Genomic DNA, 26,740 nt, shown 5'->3' on the forward strand with positions numbered 1-26,740 from the left:
ACGGCGGCGGCATTGAGTGTTGAAACGAAGTTTTCATCCACCGAATTTAGTGAAAAAAGCGCAATATTCAATATTTTCATTTTTTCAAATTTTTCATTCTTTGTGTTGATTTTCTTTAGGAAAATTTAATAATAAACAAGCAAGCGACACACGTCGATGAGAATCGACGAAAAAAAAAAAACAAAACTGGAGAAAATTACAAACGCAAAAATTGGTATGAAATTGAAATTGAGTTTAGTAAATAAAAACGTAAAATTGAGTTGTGAAAAATACAAAATAAAAAAAAAAAACAAACAAAAAAAAAAATTAAATCTATTTCAGCGCACTTACTACATTTATTTACGCAGAAAATGCAATCAAAAAAGTAAAAGTTAAATGGTGAGATACGCCGCCATTTTTCTTATATACGTAGATACTTACTCATTTTAAAATAAATTTATTTTTTGAAAAAACAATTTTATGAAATAGTAAAAAATTCGTTTATAGCGAAATGAATTGTTAAATCAAAATTTTTATTTTATTTTATTTAAAATAAAATAAAATAAAATTTTCCTTTCGAATGGCTTGAATTTATTTGGTTGATAGGTCTAAGTTATATCCTTAAGCTTAAATGCATGGTTTGGGACTTCTTTCTCATTGCGTATGAGTTGTTGTAATGTGCAGTCAGTGAAATGCAAAATGCTTTGAAGTTCTTTGAAGTTAAGTATTTATTTATTTATTTGAAGGTTAGCTCTTTATTATTTTTCACCAAATACAATAAAATTGTCCTTAATAAACTGACCCAAAATGAAAAAGAAATTTTAAAATGACAATAAATTTTATTTTTTAAGGCTTAAAAGTACAAATACCTCCGGCTCAAAAAGTATCCGGATTTTGTTATTTGTTAACTACTCTTTAAGTAATAGACCTTTATCAAAAAATTTTTTGTTATGTTGGTACACCCTTTCTTAACATATGGTACAAATTTGAGCGCCATCTGTCAATTAGTTTGTTTACAGCAGCTGTTAATGTGAGACTACCTCAAGTGCATTTAGCGATTTTTACTATTGAAAATTCTTGTTGTAAGAGATTTTTTGACCAAACACGGCAACACTGTCATCGCTCAGGTACCATATTCGCCAGATCTGGACCCGTGCGACTTTTTCCTGTTCCCGAAACTCAAATTGCTACTTCGTGGTAAGCGTTTTGAGTCGATTCAATTGGTAAAAGAGAATTCGCTGAAGGAACTAAAAGCCATACCATCACGGGCCTACGAAAAGTGTATGGAAGATTGGGTTAAACGTTGGCATATGTGTATCGCTTCAGAAAGAGCATATTTTGAAGATATGATATAAAATATTTTGGAATAAAATTTGAATTTGTGTGTTTTATTTACAAAATCCGAGTACTTTTTGAGCTGAAGGTATTAGTAAAGAAATCCATATTGTAGCAGTGCTAGAAATAGTATGATTTGTATTGTATTTAAATATTTAAATTTTGCTGAATGGATTATATACTAAAATGTGTTAAACGCCTCAATTAATTCCAATTAAAATGTTGAAAAAACAATGTCACACTCGGCACCCTCATTTATCAGCAACAATCCATGACGTTCAAATGCGGCACTTACGAGTACAACAAATTGCTGACAGCAAGCACCTCAGCTAAGTTGCTACTCTAATAGATTTATGTAGGTTAGATACTCATATAGCCTTGCTACTGCTGGTTTGTGTACTGCAAAACGTAATTTGTAACAACGCTCGGTCCTAATGCAAGTACGTGTACACGTACCCATAGTCGTTCATAGGCTAACCAATGACTCGACTCTGCATTGTCGAATCGGTCAAGCTGAAAAACGCTTTGCAATTGCACCTTGCATTTCTTGTTTGCTTACGGCGACGGCGATGGTGATGGTGATGGCGTTGGAGACGATAAACACCAACATTACATTAGCGATACTGTATATAGGTAAGCTATTATTTATTTATTTATTTTGTAACTAAGTGTAACCGTGTTCTATGCAATTTTGAGCCTTACATTTCGCAGCTCGATGGTTCGATTTGATTCGTTTCAATTCGATTTGGTTTGGTTTGCTTCAGTTTGGCTCAGTTTGGTTTGCTGAACATTGGTTTCGCTTGGGTGATATTTAAATTGATATGTTAAGCAGAAACATTTGCACTTAGCTACATATTGTTTATACTCTAATTTATATATAAACACAATATATATGTTTTATATACTCGTGTACTAAACTCATAAATAGCAGCGCGAAAAAGGGTAACTTGTTATGCTATTTTATTGCTATATTACACCCTGCATACATGGCTACTGTGTGTACCGCGTATCCTTTTTAATTTATTTATTTAAATTTTTTTCTTTTTTTTTTTGTTTTTTGCATTTTTCTCCATTTTCATATTTGGTATGGCAGCAAATGTTGCATATTGTGGGTGCAGATACCTTACAAAAGTTGCACGGAAATATGTTTATATAAACGTTTTTGTTTATTTTTTCTTTTTTATAAAAAATAATAAAAGGGGTAAAATAATAAACTTAAATTAAATACGCATACATGTCCAACAACAATTAAAGATCTTAGTTATTTGTTGCTATGCAAAATACGTGCTCTGTTATACAATATAAGACCGCGTTTTCTCAAACAACAAAAAAGAAAAAAATTCCAATGAAAATATATACACCGTATGTTGTATCTGTGAGATGTAGATGTGAGTATGTATGAGTACTACAATATATAAATATACAATAGTATAAATATACTATAGTATACACTTGCAAAAAAGTTGTTATATTTTTCTTAACTCAAACACAATGCAATTCAAATGGGCAGAACTAATGCGCTTGGATTGATGGAAGAGAATAGAAAAAATAAAATGAATCCTGGATTATTTTTAATGCTGCATAAATCTTGGCCTTAGAAGGGAACTGTGAAAAATTGTAATATTTTTATTGTTTAGATTTAAATTTTTTTTTTAATAACATAAAAAATAAAAAGGATAATCAAAATGTAATTATAGTTGCTATAGGTAATGTAAATTGATTTGTCATTGTATCTTATGATCTTCTTTGTTAGTAAGTTATGATCATTTTTACAAATAGGAATTCGTGTGACCAATTTAAAAAAGAGAAGGAAAATAGGTTCGTATAATCACAATTAATGAATATTTTTTAAATAAAAAAAAATATAGAAAACTATTTAAAATAAAATATTATTATCGTGTAACGTAGTTATTTTAATATAAATATAAATTAAGTTAGAACATATAGTTAGTTAGAATAAATATATGCGAAATAGTGCCTAAGTTCCGGATGACGGCACATAGCTGTAAGCTTTATATATATAATATAATTGTTATAAATTTCTAAGTAATACAACATATTTAAAATGAAGTAAAATGAAGCTGAAGTACTACTACTACTATTAGTGCCGAAGTAAATCAGTAAAGCGTTGCTTTTGACTCCTCACAGTTCACCTGGGTGGTTCCAATGTTTTCTGGTTTAGATAAACCTAGATTTGTAGATATTAAAACTCTTCTTCACATCTTTCACCCTCAATCACTGGGAGCAGTGGAAATCTTATACATTCATTCTAAAGTTTGAGTTCCTAGTTTTAATGAGTTAAAGTCTTACATTGTGGTTGTCAATGCTTATCGCCTACTGCAATTTAACAAAAAAAATTCTTTTGACTTCTACCGCGTCCATTTCTAGAAAGCTCAGATTACTCACTTTGACAAGTATCTCCCAGCGTGCTGAAACCCTAATACCTTTTCTCTTATTTCTTGTTCCCGATGCGCCATAAGCGCCCTAATATTTGACATTATACCTCAATGAGCGGCATTCATGGCTTCCAACACTCCTTTTTATAACGGTGCCTTTCGTAAGAGTGGTCACGGGGTCTACTACTAACCTAGCACTCATGCTAGCGCAATAGCTCTACCTTTTTCACCTTTCCCTTTGTATCACACGCATATTTTCTGGCTTAGATAAACCTAAACGTCTAAGTGCTAAACTTCTGTATCTCAAGTCTCTCTATTAATTACTGGAATAAAACTTTACACACTACCAGTTCAGTAATGGAAAATTTATGTTTTTATTCCTAAGAGGTAGTTTTAGTGGGTTAGAGTTTAATACTGCGGTTGTCGGCGTGTTTGTTGTATCTTTAAGGAAGAGGCTACTAATATTAAGGAAGTTATTATTAGATAGTGTTGAACTTGAGGCCCTATGCTCTACTAGGAGAAAAGGATAAAAGTAAATAAGTGTTAAACTTATTTCTAGGAATGACATATCAATATAATTCACTTTGATTCTTTTGTACTTTGAGTTTATAGTCAGGTAATTAAATGTAAATAAACGTAAGATATGGAAAAAGATTATAAAGACCAAAATTATAATCTGGTTTTTGAGGCAAATAAGTAATGTAGAAAATTATGAATAAAAAGTTCTCTGATATTTTGCTACGTCTAACTTTTGGGATGATGAAATATATTGCTACCTTGGTTTGGAATATATGTTATAAATAGGTCGACAAATGTTTAATCAGAATATTATCAAAAAAAACAGGTGATGCTTTTCGATTTCATTTTATAATCTAGAATAAGTCAATTACTTATTTCTGAAGACCACTGACGATTGGTGTTTGGTAGTATTCGAAATATGTTATGGTCGGTCAAAAAATTCAATCAATTAAATATAATAAATTTTATTGTTGCAGTTCATTATTGTTCAAATTCTTTTATTTAAAATTTTAAATAGTTAATCAAAAACGAACTATTGATACTCGAAGAGATTAACAGTATCACTAGGCTGTGATAGTGATACCACAGCACTATACTATTTTAATTTAAGGGAAAATTGCTACCATAGTGTATTTCACTGAAAATCTGCTATTTGCTATTTTAGGAATTAAACCTTTCATATATGAAAAACGATTTGATTCTAATGTTTATGTTTCATATCAATGTTGGTATTTCAATGAGCATTACTCACTACTCACTACTTACTACTTTCTTATAAAAAATTGCAATGGTAATTTGGAAACTCTTCCCTGTAATGGATATAAGATGTCAAACCAATATTATAAGCTCTTTCACATACAACATATGCAGATCAATGCATTAAAGAGAGTTTTCCTAGGGTTAAAACCGTAGATCTCTTAGGTCATGGCATATTAATGTCTCTTCTAATAATAATAACATAATATATATGGGATTAAAATTGTAAAAATATAAAATTAAAATATTGGGGACAACAGTGCTCAATGTTTTAAACATTGTCACTATTTTTTGACAATAAGATTTTAAATATTATAAGTACTCCCTACCAAGTTTTCTAGCTTGTCCTCTTTCTGTCATAGCAGAACTCTATTTTTTTCAAAATTATTTATTTCTATTCCATCTATATTAGAATCCTGCATATGTAGCGTATAAAGAAAGAATTTTTTTAATTTTTTTTTATTATTTTTTTATTATTATTTATTATTTTTTATTATTCTTGAATAAACCGTGATTTCTTTTTATCTCATTTGATCTCATTCAATGACTCACTGAAAGCTTTATAAAACTAGATAAAAATTTTAAGTGACCATCATAATTTACACAGAAGTTTACATAAACTTTCCCTTTCTAATCCAATACTCCTAACTAGAGAAGAGTGACGATAAAAGTAGAAGAACAAACAGTGTGAATTGAAATCTTTTGATCTTCGGTCTTTGATTAAATTTGTATGAATCAATTTCATATGCAGCTTTTTTTACATCCAATGAAATATTTATTATAAAATGAGTACAATATGAGTACAAATATATTTGCGAGGGTCTTAACTATTTTTTCAAAATGTAATAATAATGACTACATAAGCAATTTTTCTCTGTGTAAAATTCGCAAGGAATAAAGCCCGAATAAAATGCTTTACAAATTTACCCTTTTCGGCTGCGGGCACGAGCGTTACAACTTGTTCCGCTGTTGCATCTTAAAAATAGCACAACACACTTAAACCAATGCGCTCCCCTCCATAATCATCATTCGTAGTAAGTAGTTCGCAAAAATCTAGGGAAACACTGTTTTTTTTGGTGAGAAGAATTGCAGGGACGATGAGTTGAAGACTGAGAAGCAGGAGGAGGAAGAGAAGGTGGAGGAGGAGGAGGGGGAGAAGATGAACATGAGTTAGTGAGAAAAGTTTTTCGTTGAAAATAACGAAAAATTCATTTCGAAAAAACATTATTTAAATAAAAATTATTTTCACTATTGGGAGGCGTGGAGTAAGTAAGTAAACAAACCTAGAGAAAGGATGCAGTTTTGTAAAGGTTGAGGTTGAGGTTGAGTTGGAAGTTAGCTAAGCAGTGTGCTGCGTTCGTGAGCGGTGCATGCCCGCTCGTGTTACACATAATTGCGCAAAGTGTATTAAGTGAATATTGCGGTGAAAATGTCGGTATGTGTGCTAGTATGACTGCAATTTCATGTACTCTCAAGCGTTTTATTTTTTATCCTGTCGCACAAGGATACGGTTTAGTGGTCTTGGATAAATTTTTTACGTTCACTTATTGTTCGTAGCTCTCAAAATTTGTTTTATTTTTTTTTTTGTTTGTTTTTTTTTTCTGTTTTTTGTTTAATTTATATTTAAATTCAAATTTTAGTTCTGCACATTGCAGCAAATGCAAATTTTAGCCAAGCACCGTACAACGCAGTGAGGTGGCAGCCAACGAACTGCAGCAAAAATAATGATGAATAAAAAACTACCATGTCGTCATGGGATTTCAATGCTGGGAAGTATAAATATTTTAATAATTTTCTAGTTGTGGTTTATGAGTTCTTATGCTTTAAATGCGGCAAAATGCAAAATTTTTATGAAATGGAAAAAAAATTTATATTTAAAAAATATTATTATTTTTAAAAATGTACTACCTTCACAGCATTTATCTTAATTTTTACTTTAATTTACATTTGATAGATGTGCGCTGTTGTTATTTTTATTTTTATTTTAAATATATATTTTTTTCTGTTTTGCTATTGTATTATATACAATTCAACACTTTTTCAATCAATGCTAACAAGGATGTGAAAATTATTATTATTTAAGTACGCATCGTAATCATTTTTATAGAAACATTATTCTTATTGTTTCCATTGTTAGCTACTGTGTTTGCTGAAGAGTTGAGTTGAGTTGAGTTGCGATATGAGTGTATGTTATCCATATGCAGATATTAAATAGAAAGACAGACAGACAAACAAACAGCGGTACATTTATCTAGCTCAACACAGCCCAACTAAGTCAAATGAGCTTACCTCTAATTCAACTGGCAGCAGCAGCAGTAGCAACTGCAAAAGTGTAGCATCATTTCATCAAACTCGCCATCATCATCAACCTCATCATCAGCATCGGCAACAACAACCTCATCCATGTCAACCACTGCACCACTAACATTTCTTTTTTGTATAAACGAAATCAATTGCGCAGACACAAATGGTTTATTATTTAATTTATGCGTTATTAAGTGTTTTTCAGTTCGAGTGACGAGGGTAGTTACTAAATTACATATGCTTTTGTTTGCCAACATTTCAGCTTTTAAGAAAAATTTTGTTAGTTATTTGGTAATACCCTGATCAGGGAATACTCATTAAAGTGATGCTCGACTCACAATAGAATGACGAAAAATGTTAACGTGAACTGCTTTTACACACAATAAATATATTATTTATTTTGTAATCATTAAGTTGACAGAGGAATCTTGAAGTCCTTCTAAGGGTAACAATGCGCAACTTGTGTGTTTCAATATGTCAAAAGCTTGATTGAAATATCATTTGTCATTTATACAAGTTAAGAGATTGTATAAAATTTGACAGATATTAAGTCAAATTATTTTTAATGAATAAGTTAACTATTTTTATGAACGTTTAATAGGGAGGCTTCGAAAAGTAGTAAACTAGAACAACCAAAAAATTTTTTTTAATAAGCTTTCTATTTTTTTTAAGCTTTCTATTAAAAATAATAATTTAATTTATAATAAGTAATTCAATTGCAAATTAATCTATTAGTTTCTATTAAATAGTCACTTCCGTCATAATTGACATTCAAATGTAATTTATTTGATTGTTTGAATCAAGTTAATAGTTGAAAAAGATGCTAAATATTATTTTTGATATTGACATATATTGGTTAACATTAAAATACCAATTATGTATCAAAAATTTGTTATATAGTTTTTATTAAGGCAGTTGAATCTACGCTTGAGGAACATCATCACATGCTATTCAACCTATCACCATGTACATAAAACTTAAAGCATCTAAGCTATTTAGAATATGGTACTCCGAACGTTTTTTTAAGCTCCGTTTATAAGAACTTACACAACAGAGGTTAGATTTATCGGTATACGTTCCGATATAGTGTAAACAAAAAAGTGGTGCTCTATAGTAATAGTCATGGAGATTGCCAGGTTTTCTCAGTGTTAATTAAATTAAGTACACTTAGAAGAAAAAGGAAACTTGCAATTAAAAACTCTACTAAATAACAATTCACAAGAAAAACTCAACGCAATTTTTTAAATTATTTTTAAAGTATGAAGCTTTCCTGCTAAAAGAATTTATGTAACTACAACCGTAAAATTTCTGCAGTTATTAATATTTTAGAAAATCTTTTAAAATTCTCAGTGGAGTCCCAGTAACATTAATTTATCACAGAATTGTTGATATTATTTATTTGTTTAGGTTTTTAAATGGAATTGAAAGCAATTATATTATAAATTAGCTTAAAGTTAATGTCATAAATTCATATTTACTATTGAAAAAATTTTTTTTTTAAATATGCATCAAATTATTAAACACTTTATACTGAATTAAATCAAACTGAAACCAAACTTTTACGGCATAAGAATGATTACTGGATAACTTCAGGACATTAAGGATAATAATTATATTATAATAATAGCATATTCTTACTGCTCATATGAATATTTTTAAAAATGTAATTAAGTAAATTGAAAAGATCCTTTCTGGTTGGAATTTATCATCATCTGTAAAATATCTTTAAATATGTCGAAAAATATAAATGTGAAATCTACAAAATATCTTAGTGTCACACGATCGCTTCATTTCAAAGAAAATATTTTTAAGTTACTCAGGTTACTGAACCATCAAAAAGTGGTTGTACTCTGTCTGATATATCTTCTTTTCCCAAAAGGTTGATGCCTTACAAAATATACAAAAGAAGAAAATATAAAAATACAACAATAAAAAGTAATAAAAATAGAAACATCTGCTTTATTATCTCTTGAGTTCAACTGCTGATTCTATGGCAGGACACAGTTGCGAACAAGCACTTAAGTGGAGAAAAATATGAGCACATGCGCAACGTAATAATGAAGTTCTATTTAAACATTTGAAATCCTTAAAAATTGTTTTTTCAATAAATATTTGAGATATGCTGTGTATGGATAGGAAATAAAAAAATAACAAATGTATTTTTCATAAATAAAAATTAATTAATGTACATACTTGTTTAACTTTGGGCTCCTGAAATAAAAGAAAATGGAAAAAATGTTTAATAATAAAATTTTAATTAAATTTTTTTTTAAATTAATATTTAAATTATAATATATAAATTCCAATTGTATTAAAATATTAAATTTTAGGAAATAAAAATAATATTAAAGATATATCTTATTTTTTCTTTAATAATAAATAAATATAAATAATTATTTATGTGATAATACATAGTTCACTGGGCTCAGTCGACAATATTATTTACAAAAATTCATACGTATTACTTTAAGCACTTCTATGACTGTAGTTATAAGTTTTATGTGCTATCCATTCAATGCAGTTATATTTTTTTAAAATATATAATATTTCTAAACTGCTGTTAAATGAAAGAAATTATAACTCAATTTTCATCCCTAATCTATTGAAAATGATTTCGATTTATCAAATCAAAGATAGGTAACCGAAGTGTGAATTCTTATATGATATAGAGTACTGAAAGATGTAACCCAAGCACACTCACCATTATATTAAAAATCCATTAAATTATGGTGATTTAATATTGTCAAATTTTTTTTATACTATTCATTTAATATTAATTCTATGTAGTCATATATTGAATATCGAATGTAAACATTAATTAATTAATTAATTAATTAATTATTTTCATTTAAATTAAGTGATTTCAATAAAATATACAACATATGACAGAATATAAAAATAAAATATCTATAAATTATTGTCACACAAAATGCTTAATATTTTAGTAACACTAAAAAGTGTTACTTTCAAGCACTAAAATTAAAATAATAATAATTAATTAATATTAAATATTAATATTCTTAAATTATTTAAAAATGAGCATCTCAAGTGATTATTTTAAAATATATAATAGAGTGGGTATTTAGGAAAAGACTAGCTTAGTTGCTTATTGAACTGAATAGCTTTAAAAAAGAGTATTGTTTATAAGTGTAAGCTATTTCCAAAAAAAGAACTACTACAATAAAGGGAAAAAAAACTAAAAATAACACAATAACACAAATTGAGCTATAAAATTTGTGTTATAAATCTAAATAAATCTGATTATTTATATATTTTAATGCGTTTTTCTAGTTGATCATAGATAAATTAATTAGTTTTAATTAATTAGTTTTAATTAATTAGTTGGAAAAAACTACATATCCCTACTTTCAAGAACGATCGGGTCGACATCCCGAAACCACACGTCGCCAGCTACGACCAAATGCGTTCGACACCTCTCAAAAGGACTTTACAGCAGGTCCCAGCGGGTTCCAACCACAACAACAATACAGCGCTACTCATGTAATATATTGTGCTAAGTTAGATTGGCAGATGTTATTTGCAACTAATTTTTCAGAAGATGTGCCAGTTGTGATATTACAAGAAAATTTTCAGGTGATTGAAAGAATTTTGGACACCGACACCTTATTTTGGACAGGTACGAAACATTTCCACGTTGACGAAATATATTTAGTGCACAAATAAGTGAAGGAGGATATATATTTATAGCAATTAGAATATTTAAATATAGATACATGTTTTTCATCTATTTAAGTATTAAATGAGTCACATTATTCTTTATACTTTTCTTAAATTGTTAAAAACTAATAGAATAAATTTTCTTTTCTCTATTTAGAAATTCATGCTATTAAATATTTTTTAGTACTTTTTATTTTTATCTCGATTTTATTTCTATTTTATTGTTAATGCAATGCCATTCTATTCTATTACAATTTTATTCTATGATATGTAGATATTTTACTTTTATATTCTGTCATAAGTTGTATACATATTTCAAATTTTAATAAAATAACTAAAAACTGAATTTAAAATAAATCAAATAAATGTTTGCATTCCACCAAAGTCAATTGCAAAAATATGAATATTCCCAAGAGATTATGAAGTCCTGGGCCAAACCCAGTCACTGTTTAATAAGGGTTCTTAGGGAAAAATTTTTATTCCAAATAGCAATAAATCATTTTAAAATAAAAATATTAAATAAATTATAAATGCATAAATATGTGAAAATAAAACTAATATAAAGGAATAATTAAACAAAATAAAAAAAAACATAATAAAAACTAAAGAAATAAAAATTGAAAATAAGCAATATTAAAAAAAAAAATAAAAAGAACATAAAAAATTAAAACGAAAAATTTAAAAAAAAAAAAACTGAAAATTATAAAAGAAAAATAAAAACCCGTAAATAAAAATTGGAAACAAAAAACAAACAGTAAATAAAAAATAAAAAGCAATGAATGAAAGTTGAAAAAAAAAATAAAAATAAATAAATAAGAGTAAAAACCAAAAAATAGCAAATAAATCTGTAAGAATTACAAAAAAAAAAAAAAAAAAAAAAAAAATTTTTTAAAAAAAAATATATGAAGAACTGAAAAGAAATAATAACCGCAACTGAAATATTTAAAATAAATTATATATTCAAGTAAATAATAAAACAAATAGAATTCAAAACAAATATTATATTACTAAATATACAGTAAATAAATAAAATATATAAATAAAAACAAAAGTAGGTATATAAAAATTAAAAAAATAATAATAACAAGCATATACACAAACTAAAAAAAACATAAAATAAAAAAAAATAATAATAAAAATTGAAAAAAAAAATAAAAAGTTAAAATGTAAAAAAAAACAATTAAATCTAAGTAAATATTAAAAATATAATAACAAAAATAAATTATCTTACTTTTAAAATATAATTGCTAATTTCCATAAAGAATAAAATAATATTAAAATTATAAATGCACAAGTATATACTTAAAATATAATTATGGGTCGTTTCTTTAGTAAGCATGTCACAAAAGAACAATAGGCATTACTTATATTGGTAATTCTGGAAGAATCGGAAATTTTGTTATTTTTGAAATAAGCGGTTGTTCTTTTGTGATATGCTTACAAAAGAAAAGGCCTTATACAGATATATTCTACTTTATGTTTCTTCATTTAATAAAAATTATTCAATTTTTTTTTTGATTTAGTTTTTTAAAAATATTCACTTTTCATTCCAGTATTAAGGAAGAATTATTAACTCTTTTAATAAATATTTCATATTATGAAAAATATATGACAATATAATAATAAATAAAAATATAATAAAAAAATTTGCTTAATAAAAAATTAGTAAGAAAATACAGTATATGTGAATTGATATATACGACGAATTTCGCTATAAATATATTTTGACATAAATTGAAAAATGTGTTTATCAGAGTATCTTTTTTAAAATATATAGTAACTCTTATATGCATATATAAAAACAATAAGTAAGATTATAAAATAAATCAAAAAGGAGCTATGAGAATAATAAGATGTTTATTAATAATGTAAAAAAAACGTTAGTAAGGATGTGTGAATAAAATCTGATTAAAAGGGTTTCGAAAAAGAATGCGGGCTTAAAAAATGTAATCCTGCGTTAGTGACTGAGTAAATGGCATCAGGCTTCACAGTTAAGAGTGCAAACAATTATAACAGCTGTGGCAGTTTTCGGCTTAAGCGGCTTAAAGTTTATTCTGTGTATTTGATATGGAATATTTGACATTTGAATTTTTACGTGACATTTGAAATATATTGAATTATTTAAAAACAAAAATAAATATCAAAAGCTTGAAATACTATGAGTGTATTTCTGTTTTATTGTATTTAAGAAAAATAATCGTTACACATATGAAAACCATTTAAAGGGTTGTTGGAAGGATATACAATATGTTGAATGTCTGTACAAGTGTTATATCAAAAATAATATGACATTTTATTACACATAATATATTTAATATAATTATAGTCAAAGTATTTTAAAACTTATAAGAGAACTTTTCAAAATCCTTTAGATATGAATGATAGATACAAATAAAAGAATTATCTTATGACTGTAATAGTTTTATCACAATATTAATTTAAAAGTTTCAGAAGATTTTTGACACTTTTATACGATTACTATTAGTACTAGATACGTATAATAGTATTTAATTATATTATAGTAATACTTTAAGTTACTTTTATGCAATATGTGAGATGTCTGCTCATGTTTAAAACAAATGGAATTGAATTTAATCTGACAAATGGCATAGAGCAAATAAGAAACACAACAGCAGATGCATTTGAAATCAAATTATAAAGGAACAAATGAAATATAAATAAATAATCCTTACTTATACATCCGTTGCATATGCACATTTTAATAATTCGAATATTTAAAAATACCAACACAGTTGGTTGTTTTGGAGCACAAATGCCTTTGTATTCCTGACATTTGGGAAATAAAAACGAGCATTGACCTTATACGGTATAAATTGTCTGTTGTTCTCGTGGTTATAATTATGTGTGTAAACTATGAGTTCCTTAGTAGTGGAGTGTCCTGCTAGTGATGCCTACTGTTTCAACTGTTTGAACTGCTTGATTGATATGTTGGGTTTTTTTAAAGTTGTACATTATTTATTGAATTTTTTTTCCAAGAATGTGTACTTGTCAACAATTTTAAAGAAGATATAATATTTAAGTATATTAAATAAATTTAAAGTAATCTGACTAATTAAATTTCTTTTTTACATATACGAATGTAACAAAATGTAGCTTTAGAATTAGTCATGAAACATGACTTCATCAAATATAAGTACAACTTTTCAGTTTTATAAGTATGTGTTTTGAATTTGAGATCCTATAGTCAATTGTTGGAATAGGGGTCAGAAGATGAATATTTTAACAAAATAATAATATCATTGTAATAGACGTCACAACTAGTAACTATTGGGTCATTTGTAATGTAATTCCATTTCCTTCTAACAGACGACTTAAATGTATGGCTTCACATCCAAATTTATAGTTAAACCAAATGTTCAATATAGATTTTGACAATTGATATAAAAGAACTTGTAAGAGATAAAATATGTTTTAGAAAAAGTTTTTGTTTAATTATTTATTAAATATTGGATATCAAAAATTCTTTGATGTATAAGGAAAATACTTTTATAAATTTTTTCTCAGCTGTGGAGAGGTCGGGAAAATTGCCTCATATCTACTTTGTTACTACCCAGCTTATGCGTGGTCATTTTCTATTTTAGGGGCTTATGCTTTAAGGATTTTGGTTAACTTTAATACCTTCCTCTAAAAAGCATTTAACGAATTGTCAATGGTTTAAAGGTTCAAACCTTGAGTTTCTTATATAATAATACAATATAGGTTTAACTTTATCTTTAGAATAGTCGGTTTATTTTGCCGAGAAAATATTTATCGACAAAATAGATTAGCTCTTCAGCCAAAAAGTGCCAAAGTTGACTTGCACTAGCGTTTATTTTCACAGTTTTGATATTGATTGCACAATATCTGATTTCCAGAGGGCCCATTTAAGTTCGTATAGACGAAATAAATAAACTGATACAAATCACTAAACAATAACTTATACGATTTAGGATCGTATGAAATACATTCATGTATTATCATGTATTATATGTGAATGTTTTATGTATTTATTATATAAATACTTAAAACTCGATATAATTTTGTTTAGTCGCGATTTGTTTATTAAGCCCCTAAAAAGTTTAAACTTCGCAGCCAATTATGATTCCATGAGTCGTGCATGAATCAGGCACGCAAATGGTATGAACCATTTGTATCTTTAGAAGATTTTCTCCAGGTTCGATACCAAAACACAACAAAAACATATCAGACACAACAACACCCATACATATCATTTTTAAGTCACAACATACCTTGTACTCTAATAGTATAATCACTTATTTGTCTAGTCTGTTTTGTATTCCATAGCTACTATATGTCCTGAAGAACATATATAAAATTTTATAATCTCATATATAAGTATACATTAGCACGACTTTAATATTTTAAAAAATATGTAACCTAGTTATTAGTTTTCTTATCCGACTATCTCTTATCTTACATATTAGCTAATTTAGTGTTAGGTTTACAATCACTTCACGCCTAGTTTGAGTATAATAAGTCTGGTAACCTGTATTCAAGCGTTGGAATTCAACAAAAGTAGTTTAAGCTGTCTGCTTCAACCATATCTAATTTCAATTAAAAAATGCACTTGCCACCCCTACGCTTATTGCAACCTACTTTAAAACTATTATGTCCTTATGCATATATGCTACTATGTATGAACACAATACATACATGTAGGTAACTTTAAAATAACCTACAATTTTCTTGAAGTGCACAACAGTAGTAACTTTAGAAAAAAGACTGAAATGTGTGTTTTGTATGCAATGCATCAATGTTGCATGAATGTTGCTACTACACAGCATCCAACAAACAGCAGTAAAAAGAAGTTTTATAAAATATAAGAGTATATTTTTTTATTATATTTTCACGCGGATGCTTATTTGTGAAATGCAGCAAAAGGAAAGACTTTCTTTCAAATTGCAGTAATTTTAATCCTAAGCAAAATGTTGCACGTTTAAAACGTTTTAGCAGCAGCAACTTTAAAACGCGTTGCTGATAACTTTTTCTCTCTCTTAATTTCTTCATCAGCAGCAATGCTGATGCTATTGGATACGTGATGTGTGCGTAATGCATGCAGCATTTGCCACAATTCAACAATACAGCACAGCACAGCATAGCACAACACATTGCTGTGCTATTTATGGTGTAAAGTACGTTATGTGTAACTAAAAACTCAGCTTCAATCCTTCTGGCATTGGAGATGAGATTCAGCTTTGGCTTCACAACTGCTGATGCTGTTGTAGCCGTGGTTGCCAGTGTTGTTAGTGCGCACATATCAGTATCAGATTGCAACCAAGTCCTGTGCATGTATGCATTTTTTTTTTTACTACACACAGAGTAAATATGTATGTATAATTATCCTGTTTTCCATGCTACTACTACGTTATTTTTTTTTTTTTTTTGTATAGTAGATATAGAGGTATATAGATGCACAAGCGCTTATGAATACATGGAAGTTTTATGTTATTTTTATTTTTTTAAGATATTTTTAAAAAGGTACTTGAATAGAGGAGCAAAAAAGTAGAAATAAATATACACAGTGGAGTATGTCACGAACGACATTCTGAAGGAGCAATACACTTTATGTATGCATATGCTGCTGCTGCTGTTGCTGCTGTTGCTGCTGCTGCATGCATATTAGCACAATAACAACAACCAACTGTACTATTCAGTCAATCTTACGGGTATACCTATGCATCCAGATACGAGAGTACACTACTGCATGAATGCCAAAGTGTATTTAGATATCAACCTTAAGTGGAGTGCGAGTAAAATGAATGTGTGTAAATGCGGATGTGACAGATTTAAGCAATAATGCTACTTATTTACATTATTTTGAGCACTAAAATGTTTAAGTATGAGTGCTTAGAAGTAGAAAATATTTTATTTTATATTATGATTTATATTATAATTTTTTATTTATTTTTAATTTTTTTTGTAGGTAAAAAAATTATTTAAATTTAAATAAATTAAATTTTAAATACAATTTCATTTTAAATTCGTGAAACAATTTGAATATTAAATACTTCCAATAGCAAAACGCTAGCATTCATCTTTTAATTACTTAAATCTCAACATCCTGCAGGTGAAAAAATGTCATTAAAAGTGGAATAAAGATAAAAAGATGTACAAAGTGAAAAGCGACAATCACTTTTTCAACATTATTTATATTTAAATTTATAATCTTGTTGAGTTGGGATTTTTTACATTCTTAAGGATATATAATTTTTTTCTTATTTTGTCATTAATGTAAACGTAGATTGAGTATTTTAATGTTAAAGTAATTATTACTCAAATATAAAATTGCTAGTAATACTGACATAATTTAACAGATACATTTAATTTAAAATACTAGAAAAAACAGAACTTGGCAATAAAGAAAGGAATACATATTATTAATGTAGCATTTTATATATTTAAATGAATATTAATATAAGAATATGAAGAAAAATCGGATTTCTTAGAAAGACAATGTTATATCTCACAAGTTGGAAACAAAATCGTAGGAATTCTACCTTTAATTGCTATTATATCTTTAGTATTTTCCGGTCTTGCTTCCAGTGATTATTATTTATTTTCAGAACTTAAAAGTTGTTAACAAAATCGAAGCAATTGCACTTCTAACTGATTTTAAAACTCCCAGTGATTATTATTTACTTCCAGACCTTAAAAGTTGTTAATAAAATCGCACAGCAATTGCACTTTTAATTGCTTTCCCCTCTATAGTATTTTCAGGATCTGACTTTTAGCTATTATAATTCGATTAAAAGCCTTAAAAGACTGATATGTTATTTGAATCAATATATGCATATCAATACAAGAAAGAAGTGATCTTTCAGCAGGATGATGCAACATATTACAGTTTTATTATAAAATTGTGAAATTTCACTTTTAATTGCTTTCCCAAAGTATTTACGGAATATGGTTTCCACAGATTATAATTCATTTCCAGATCTTAGAAAACTGTTATTTGAATCAATATATAAATATGAAGGATGTGAAAGAAAGTGTTCTTTTACAGAGATATTGGAACATATCAGATAATAATAGTAGAAGATAATAAAATCATACACATTACTTTTAAATACTCACTTGTTCTTTCTTCAAGTTAACATACCATATGGATTACTGTGTTCTCGAAGTGAAATGTGAGATGTGAAACATTATCTCTCAAACATTCCAATTTAATACTGGAATCATTTTAAAGCACTAATTATTTTTCCCTGAAATGTGTGGTTGCCAAAGGTTTATTCTGCATAAGAAACTGGATTCACAATAGATCGCTTATCGTTTTAACAACATTTTCTTTTGTAGTTTTTTAGATAATTAGAGACTTTATAACTAGTCAAGAGAGCAAGAGAGTGGTGTTATTGTTTCGTGTACAATTTAGAGACTTTAACAAGAAATTTGTTGTTTTTTTGTCGCATTTTGGAGCGGCCAAATAAACCTATTATTTTATTGTATAAATTAAGTTGTGAATATAAGTGATAAATAAATTCTTTAATAATATTTTTTTACATATTTTTTATGCGGCTATAGGTCACTTTTTGTTAAAATAAAAATTAGTCGCTTCCTTAATATTTATTTGATATATTCTACATTTCGACTCTACTTGAGAGTCATCATCAGGATCAGGATCTAACATAAATTAATAGTAGTAAAATCTATATCTATGTCATTCTCTTGATTATGGTGTCTATATTCTTTAATTTTAGTAATTAAAGCATTATTTGACATTTTTATTTTTTTTCTCTCTTCTTTTTTCATTTTTTGAGTATTTCTGTGTTTCATTACTCCCAATAAAGTTTTATAATTTTTCTAGGTTTAACAATAATTACGAATATTTTACTTGGTGACAACCTAACAGACAATATCTAAAGTTTTTATCGCATTCCTTTTGGCACTTTTTTATTATGTTTAAATTGTAGTTATAAAAAATATATCAACTTATAGCGAAGCAGATACGTTATACATATTCATGTACGAATTTTTATATAAATTATAAATTTTTTTTTTGCAGCGCATTTCCTGCGACAAAATCTTACAAGACAGCGCAAAACTTACTTTTCCAGCAGTTTTTACCTCAAGTCGTACTTGCTCTGTGGTGGGCAGGTGTGGGACAACTTAAATGAGAACCGAACCACTCATTATGTATACACGTAAGTAATGAGGAACGAAAAAGAAATCGTCAAGTTGAAAAAATATCCTTAGGACAATAGCGTAAAATGAAGCAAATCACTCAAACCATTTAGTTTAATTTTTGGACGTTTTATTTTCAATTTAATTTTTTTTTTTGGACTTTTTTTACCGCTTTTGGTTGGGCTGAAGGAAGGACCCCTTGAAGACTTACAAGCTCACTTGAAATTGTTGAAATTGTATGATGACTATTGTGTTTGTTGTGCTTAATTTTTACAGATTTTTTTTATGAATTTCATTGCTTGTTTTTTATTTTCGTGGAATATATTTGCTGACTTTTCATTATATGTATATATAAAAATAAAAATTATATAAAAAAGTAACATTGAAGTATGACAAGGTAGTGGAGCAGCAATGGCACCCTTAAGAAAAGTGTCAGCTGAAGTACAAAGGCATAAAAATTAAGGAAAAAATATTATTTGAAAGTAACTTAAAAAATAATTATGAATGCGCTTGTCAACTAAAAAACGAAACAAAAAAAAAAAATCTGATGTATTTTATTTTCATTTGCTGCTGAATAAGCAATTTTTATTTTTTGATATTTTTTATTTTAGCGCTGATTAAGTTTCTCAACTCGCAAGATAACGAACTTAAATACAGAAACTAAGAAAGAAAAAAATATGTATGTATATGAAGTTGGTACAAAGAATGAATGGAAAATAGGTATATCCTGGCAAGCGAAAGGCCAAGGAACTCTCTGATGCGAGTGGATAGATTGATTACATACATTGGCCATAAATAAAGCCAATAATCGAATTAAATTTGTGGCAAAATGTTTTCAAGAATAAAAATATCAAAGAAAAAAATACAATAAAATTTGTAACGTTCATTGATCCGCAAACGATTGGCAACAAAATACAAAATAAAGGCTTAAAATTCAAACTTTCGGTCACATGATATTATTTTAACAACTTCATATATATATGTGTATATATATATATATACTATATATATGTTTCAATATGAAGCAGTGTGCAAAAAGGCGCGTTTGACTTACGCGATCGTACACTAACAGCGGCACAAAGATACAGGCGACTTACGATACAAGATAACCAGAGTGGCTAATTTAGTGCACAAATTCAGCTGTACAATAAATTTGAAGCATGCTAGTTGTTTAGTATTTTATATAGCATGCGATAAATTAGTTAAAAACTTTTTAGAAATTCTTCACTGCTTATTAAAATATAAATTTATGTATATTTACTTAAAATTTATAACTTTATTTCACAAAAAAAAAAAAAAAATAGCAATAAAAACAAACAAGCATATACGTGTGTGTGCGTGTGTACAATGAGGGCTTAGTAGACAGAGTAGTTCTTTAGCAACCTTTTGTTCCAACAGCAGCAATGTAGTAGCAGCGGCGCACTATGAACATTAATATTGTTGTTGTATATATCAGTTTGTTTTTATATTGGCCTGTTTGCCTTATTATTTTGTTGTTGTGTTGTTTTTCTGCGCGCGCATAAAAATACGTACGCTTGCTTAACAAAGGCTTGCTTGCTCTGCTTACTTACTTTTATAAATTTGTGTCGGCGTTCATTTGTATGAAAAGTAAGCATAAGTATGTGTGTTTGTTTGTGCGTATGTATATCCGTTTGATTCAAACCGTGTTTGTTGCTTGTGAACATCTGCTCACTGGTTTCCTCCATTTTTGTATTACATTTTTGTTTTTTTTTTTGTGTTTGTTTCACATTTTGTTGAATTTTAGTTTTGTATGTGTGTTGTATTGTTATTGGTTTTGATGTTGTTGTTGTTGTTTAATTCAATGAAATAATAAAGTAAATATGTGTGCAAAAGAAAGATGAAACACATTATGCTGATGTTGTACTGTTATTATTGCCTTCGTATTGTGTTGTTGTTGTTGTTGTTATCGTTGTATCTAAGTGCTGAACTGAACTGAACTGAATTGAATTGAACTGAACTTGTTAGTGTATTTCTTATTTGAAAAAAGGTTTTTTTGAAGAATTTAATTGCACACACTGGCACACTGGCGCACGTATGAATTAATGCATGTTTCACTTATCTATGAAAATATTTCTCTTATCAAATCAATAAAATATTAGTAGCAATTAAATTTTAAGCAAATGTATTGAAAATATTTTTTGTCAACAGATGTACAAATAATTCAGTTATATTGCAATGTGCCAAATGTTTTTATAGTTTGCCTCATTCACACGAAAAAACTTTTTAACAGATATCAGATAAAAATTGTACTTTTTGATGTATTGCAAATGGTATTTATAGCTTTTGTGAGTTATTTATGTTTTTTTTTTGTTTTTTGTAGAAAAATTATTTAAAATTTTGTTTATATATTTTTTATTTTTAACAATTTTGTTTTTATATGAATGCACACAAATTTAAATATTTTCAATCTAATATTAAAAATAAATTTTTGCTCTAAAAGTCATACATGATTATCTTATGCAGAAAAAAAATTTGAGATTAGCAAAAGATAGGATTAGTCTTTCTGGAAACGAATCTTTTGTGTAGCAATTCAATGTAAAAATTTTTGCTTCCCTTAGTTATGGAAGATAATCGGACTTGACATAGTTTTTTCTTTTTTTAATTTTCTGGTCTTCTAATTGTGAATGTTATTAATGATGACATTATTTTTTTTTTTTTTTCTAAAATGTGCTTTGAAGTTATTTAAAGTATGTGACAGAAGAATTTTAAATATGCTATACTCTTGCAATTCCTGATTTATAAATGATTATGGGAATGAACTCTAATTAGCAATTTCAGAAGACACCCATTAAAGTTCTATAAACAATTGTGTAAATAAATTAGTCAGTAAATATATATGTGTATATATTCCCAACTACTAAATTTATTTTAAAAACTATATTTATATAGTATAAAAAATGAAGCAAAGGTCTAATAAAATATACGGAGTTATTTCCCACCATACAATTTATTTCTATATAATAAAAATGAAGATCTGCCACTTATAAAAATAATTTGGTTGATTTAATCAGATTTTAACTAAATCCTAGGTCAAAATATTTTTACACGCGCATCATGTTGGTTCAACCATATCAAATGTTGGTTTTTTTTACCACATGAGCTAAAATAACTCTAACTAAATGATCGGGTCGATTTAACTAGTATGCGGTTCAAGCATATTTTTCTGAGTATACCAACTACTAACTTATTTTTAAGAAGTACCTTCATAGTAAAAAGAATTATTCATAAATTTAGTGATATAAACTTATGGAGTAAATGTTATATATTTCAATTATTTATAACAAAATTTAAGATATTTAACTGATAATACTTTATTATTATATTTTAGACGTGAGTTACAACCAATAAAATCAACAAACTATAATTTTTAACCCAATTGTAACCAGTCAGTGACCCACTCAAACAGGGGTCAAACCCAACCCATACTTCACAATTAGCTTATCAAATAATTTCAAACAAGTAAATCATTGTCAATATACATTAATATATATGCCTATCTAAGCTATTTTAGGTAAACTGCATTTCAATAATCTTAGAGGTTCCTTAAATACACAGACTGGAACAAACTGTTTATAGAAACAATCGGGCAATCAATCGGTAACGTGAACAATCAATCGGTAAACCTTTTAACAAGAATCATGTCAATCCTACGGCTTTATGTGCAATGTATGATCTTTATTATCAATCTAGATCACTGGTATATAGTAATCCTCGCAGGGAATTTTTTTTAGCAGTCATTATAAAAATTTTAAAACTCTTTTACAAGGATCGTGTTAATATTGCTAGTTTATATGCAATTCTTTCAGGCCAATGTAGTACAGAAACCTTTGTATGGCATTCTTTTCAACAATTATTATAAAAATTGTGGAAACTTAGACGAAAAGGAACTAATCACTCATTTTCTCTGACATCGTCCAGTTTGGGTCATCAGATAGGACAGATTAGTGGAAAGTATTTTTTTCTACAGTTGTCGTACTGAAAAACGGCAAGTACAAATGTTTCATCAAACTATATATACTCAAGAGTGGGTGGAATCTTATCGTCGTGAGAGAAACACGGTTTTAAACTTATAAGAAGTGGTCGTGTAGGAGATAACCTGGTATTACAATCGACCAAACAAGTATATTGCGTTCTTGGTAAAAATAAAATTTTTTAATATTGATGTTTAAATTCACTTCGAAATTGTGTAAAAATAATAAAATAGTGAAACTTCAAATATATATAAAGTTGAAGAGTTGAGAGACAATGTATTATTCGCATTATATTTTCTTTTTTGAAAATTTGTTTGAATTATTTTTCTCCTTCTTGTTACTTCATACTTTTTATCTCACAGTGACCTGTTTTTCGTATTATTTTGTTAAAACTTCTTATTTCCTTTGCGCCAGTTACATGATTTAAAGTCGTTAAAGAGATTTTAAGTAAATAATGTAATGAGCGAAAACAATCGAAGCAATGCACCTGCTTCATAATACATGAACCACGCCACTGCCTCGGGTCATACAACTCTGCCATTCACAGTTTTTGCATTTGCGGTAGGAAAAATATGTAAAAAATTTTAAAATTTTTGCTTGAACATAATTTATGTCATTTTGTGATAAATTAAAAACGGAAGTATGCGGAGAGACATTGTTAACGCAGTATCTACTGCAAGAAACCTCAATTCGTACGCGCGGTTATCTGAAGGAAGTACGAAAAAAGTCGACACAACGAATCCTGTTTATGTGGCACAACAAAGCGGAGTATCTTTTCGATGTTTGGCGCAAATTTTGTATTTTTGTATTTTTGCGAAGTGGCAAACCTGAAATAATTGGGCATGTACAAGGCTTTAGGGGCATTTAAGTGCCACGGATATTTTGTAGGATAATAACCGCACGGCTTGAAACCTGTTCCATGCAGTGCGGTACGGGAGTTACTATATTTGAAACGGTTCTCCTTTGAAACAGTTAAAGTAAATTGTTATATTGTAGCTCATTATTTATAAAAGGCGCGTTTTTTGGCCTTTCAGTTTTTTCTTCTTTCACAAAGAGTTTTCGACTTTATTTGCTTTATTTTTTTCTTTTCTTTTTTCAATTTGTTTTACTAAAATATTTCATTGTGAAACATCTGTTCACTAAACAATCGTAAATTTTTGTACTTCATATTGAGTCTACTGACCCTCTATCATCACTAACACATCAATTGAATGGAAACAAAAGTAAGGTAAAGAGTTCAATATATTATGGCACTTACCTTTTTCTCGGTGAGTTTTTCGCAGCGCCGTTGTTTGCAGATCTGATGACTCTTGTCATTACGACACGGTGCACATTCGCCGCAGTTGTCTTTGCGTTGACAGCCGATGCATTCGCCGCAACGCTTGCGTTTCTTCTTCGACTGAAAGACAGACGTTTGATTAGACTTAAGCAAAAGATTATTTGTTGAAACTAGATTTTCTCTCAAAAACTCACCTGTTTCTCAGTGCCGTTAGTGTCATTACTGTCACCCATGCCCAAAGCGCTTAAGGGACTCTTAAAATTGGCTGTACTTGATACAGCGTCCACTTGTCCCGGATTGCTAGGATCAACATCCATAGCACTGGCTTCAGATTCAGCACTGGATTCAAGCGAATTAGCACGATTTTTCCGCCGTTCCTTCTTACGCGCATCTACACGTGTTATGGGTGAATTAAGTTCCTTTTCCACCTTGATGCGCGTAGTTGTCGTCGGAGTGGGCGTATGCGACTGTGTTGTATGTGGTGTATGCGGTCCTGTGCTATTCGTATGCGTAGAATGTGGCGTGTGATAGCCGACACCACCATTTGTTGCGTCCATCATAGAGGAAGTGTTGCCATCATATGAGGGCGTCGGTGTATGCATACCCATAGGCGTAGTTGCAATATTTTGGTTGTTTGACAGGGCAGTTAGGCCGTTGCCATTATTGAGATCAAATGTTGTATGCAAAGATTCCTTCTTAGAGAGGCCACTGTGCGTGAGCTGTGAATTTGCACCAATATGTGTAGCCGGTGTTAAAGTCGAAGTTGGCGGAGGTAATGCGGCTGAGGCATAAGAAGTTGTTAATGGTTGATATAAACCTAAATGATGACGTCCATCATCCAACGCCGTGCCACTCCCATAAGCAGCAGTCGTACTTTGTAGAGTAGTAGCAGCTGGTGGAAGTGCAGCTGGCACTAGCGGATACGTGGCACGATGGTGCGGATGCGTATTTACTGCGCTAAGTGGGTGATGAAATGTATTGGGCGGTGGTGGTGGCGGAGCACCTAGGGCAGAAAATGAACTTGCTGGTGGCGTTATACTTGTCTGTAGACCGCTCAATTGTGTTAGTGGCGAACCAACACTCACCATGCCCGGTGAGCTAACTGATATGCTAGCTGGTGACATGGCGACAGTTTGCAGTGAAGACATAGAGGGCGGCAGTGTTGCTGACAGTGAAGCAGCATCTGCCATTAATTGATCGTTATAGCCATGAAATTGACTTTGAAATGAGGGCAGCTTCGAGAATGGCTCGAAGCCGCCTTTCGTTGTGTCCTTTGTATCCATTTCCCAAGGACGTGTGTAATTATTATTGCTATTGCCGTTCGTTTGAGATTGATTCACTGGATCATTTCCATTGTTCGCATCATTGCTGTTGGCATTCGAGTTACTGTTGCTCGTTGAGTTGGGGGTGGTTGATTGTGTTGATTGAGTTGTTGACTGTTGATGTTGTGTTGTGGTATTGGGCGGTGGCGCTGTAGGCTGTTGAGGTTGTTGTTGCAGATTATTTGTTGTTTGCGATAGTTGTTGTTGGCGTGCATAGTAATCCCAATGTTGCTGCTGCTGCTGCTGTTGCTGTTGTTGCACCTGCTGATAGTGCAAATGCTGCTGTTGCTGTTGATGATGCAATGGTAGCAAATGTTGTTGTTGCTGTGGATGCTGCTGTGGATGTTGATAGGTTTGCGTCGTGTAATGTTGACTCAAACTGCTCAAATGATTCAAATGCGAGTTGTGCAAATTTGAAGCTGTTGTTAAAGGATTTGTTGTTGCAGACGTTTCTACTGTACCGCCGCTTGTTTGAGCAATTATTGAAGACGCCATTTAAGTGCGAACACTAGCATGGCTGAGCGTGCTAATCAACCAATGACGATGATGAAAAGTTTAGATTTAGAGTGAGATTTTTCAATTTAATTTTTAATATTCGTTAATATTTTTATTCTTTAATAATTAAATTCGTGTATCCTTCGTTAAGATTACTTTTTAAAAATTAATTTGGGGATTTTGTAAAGTTGTTTTATTAGATTTTGTACACTTTATATTTGTGCTGTTTTTATAAAAAAAATTTGTAGGTTTTTTTGCAAAAGTTTTATTTTGTACACTGAATTTTTCACTTTGAGGTAGTTTTTTCTTAAAAAAATTCTTTTGTTTTTAATATTAAATTTGAACTTTTTTGAACTCACTGGTTTTTAATTAATAATTTTTTTTATTTTCATCAGAATTTTTGTAGATAAATTTCTACATAATATTTAATTATTGTTATTAAATTATTTTATATTAAATATTTATTAAATATCTTATATATGATTTAATTTCTAAATTGTAATTTGTATTTTGTAATTTGTAATTGCTTTGTTGTAATTTAAT

The 26,740-nt window shown here is 29.0% G+C and overlaps 1 protein-coding gene across 1 annotated transcript in view; it reads right to left on the minus strand.

Annotated features, from left to right (window-relative positions):
• Window positions 1-26,299, minus strand: part of LOC119667641 (DNA N6-methyl adenine demethylase-like) — a 45,566-nt gene extending 19,267 nt beyond the window's left edge. The window contains exons 1-2 of the mRNA XM_038076947.1: window positions 24,575-26,299; window positions 24,360-24,500 (exon numbers count right to left, since the gene is read on the minus strand). Coding sequence (XP_037932875.1) covers window positions 24,360-24,500; window positions 24,575-26,197 — 1,764 coding nt within the window. The 5' untranslated portion in view covers window positions 26,198-26,299. The remainder of the gene's footprint in view (window positions 1-24,359; window positions 24,501-24,574) is intronic.
• Window positions 26,300-26,740: the final 441 nt, after the last annotated feature.

This window comes from Teleopsis dalmanni, chromosome 1, assembly GCF_002237135.1.
Source record: "Teleopsis dalmanni isolate 2A chromosome 1, ASM223713v2, whole genome shotgun sequence".
Lineage (NCBI taxonomy): Eukaryota > Metazoa > Arthropoda > Insecta > Diptera > Diopsidae > Teleopsis > Teleopsis dalmanni.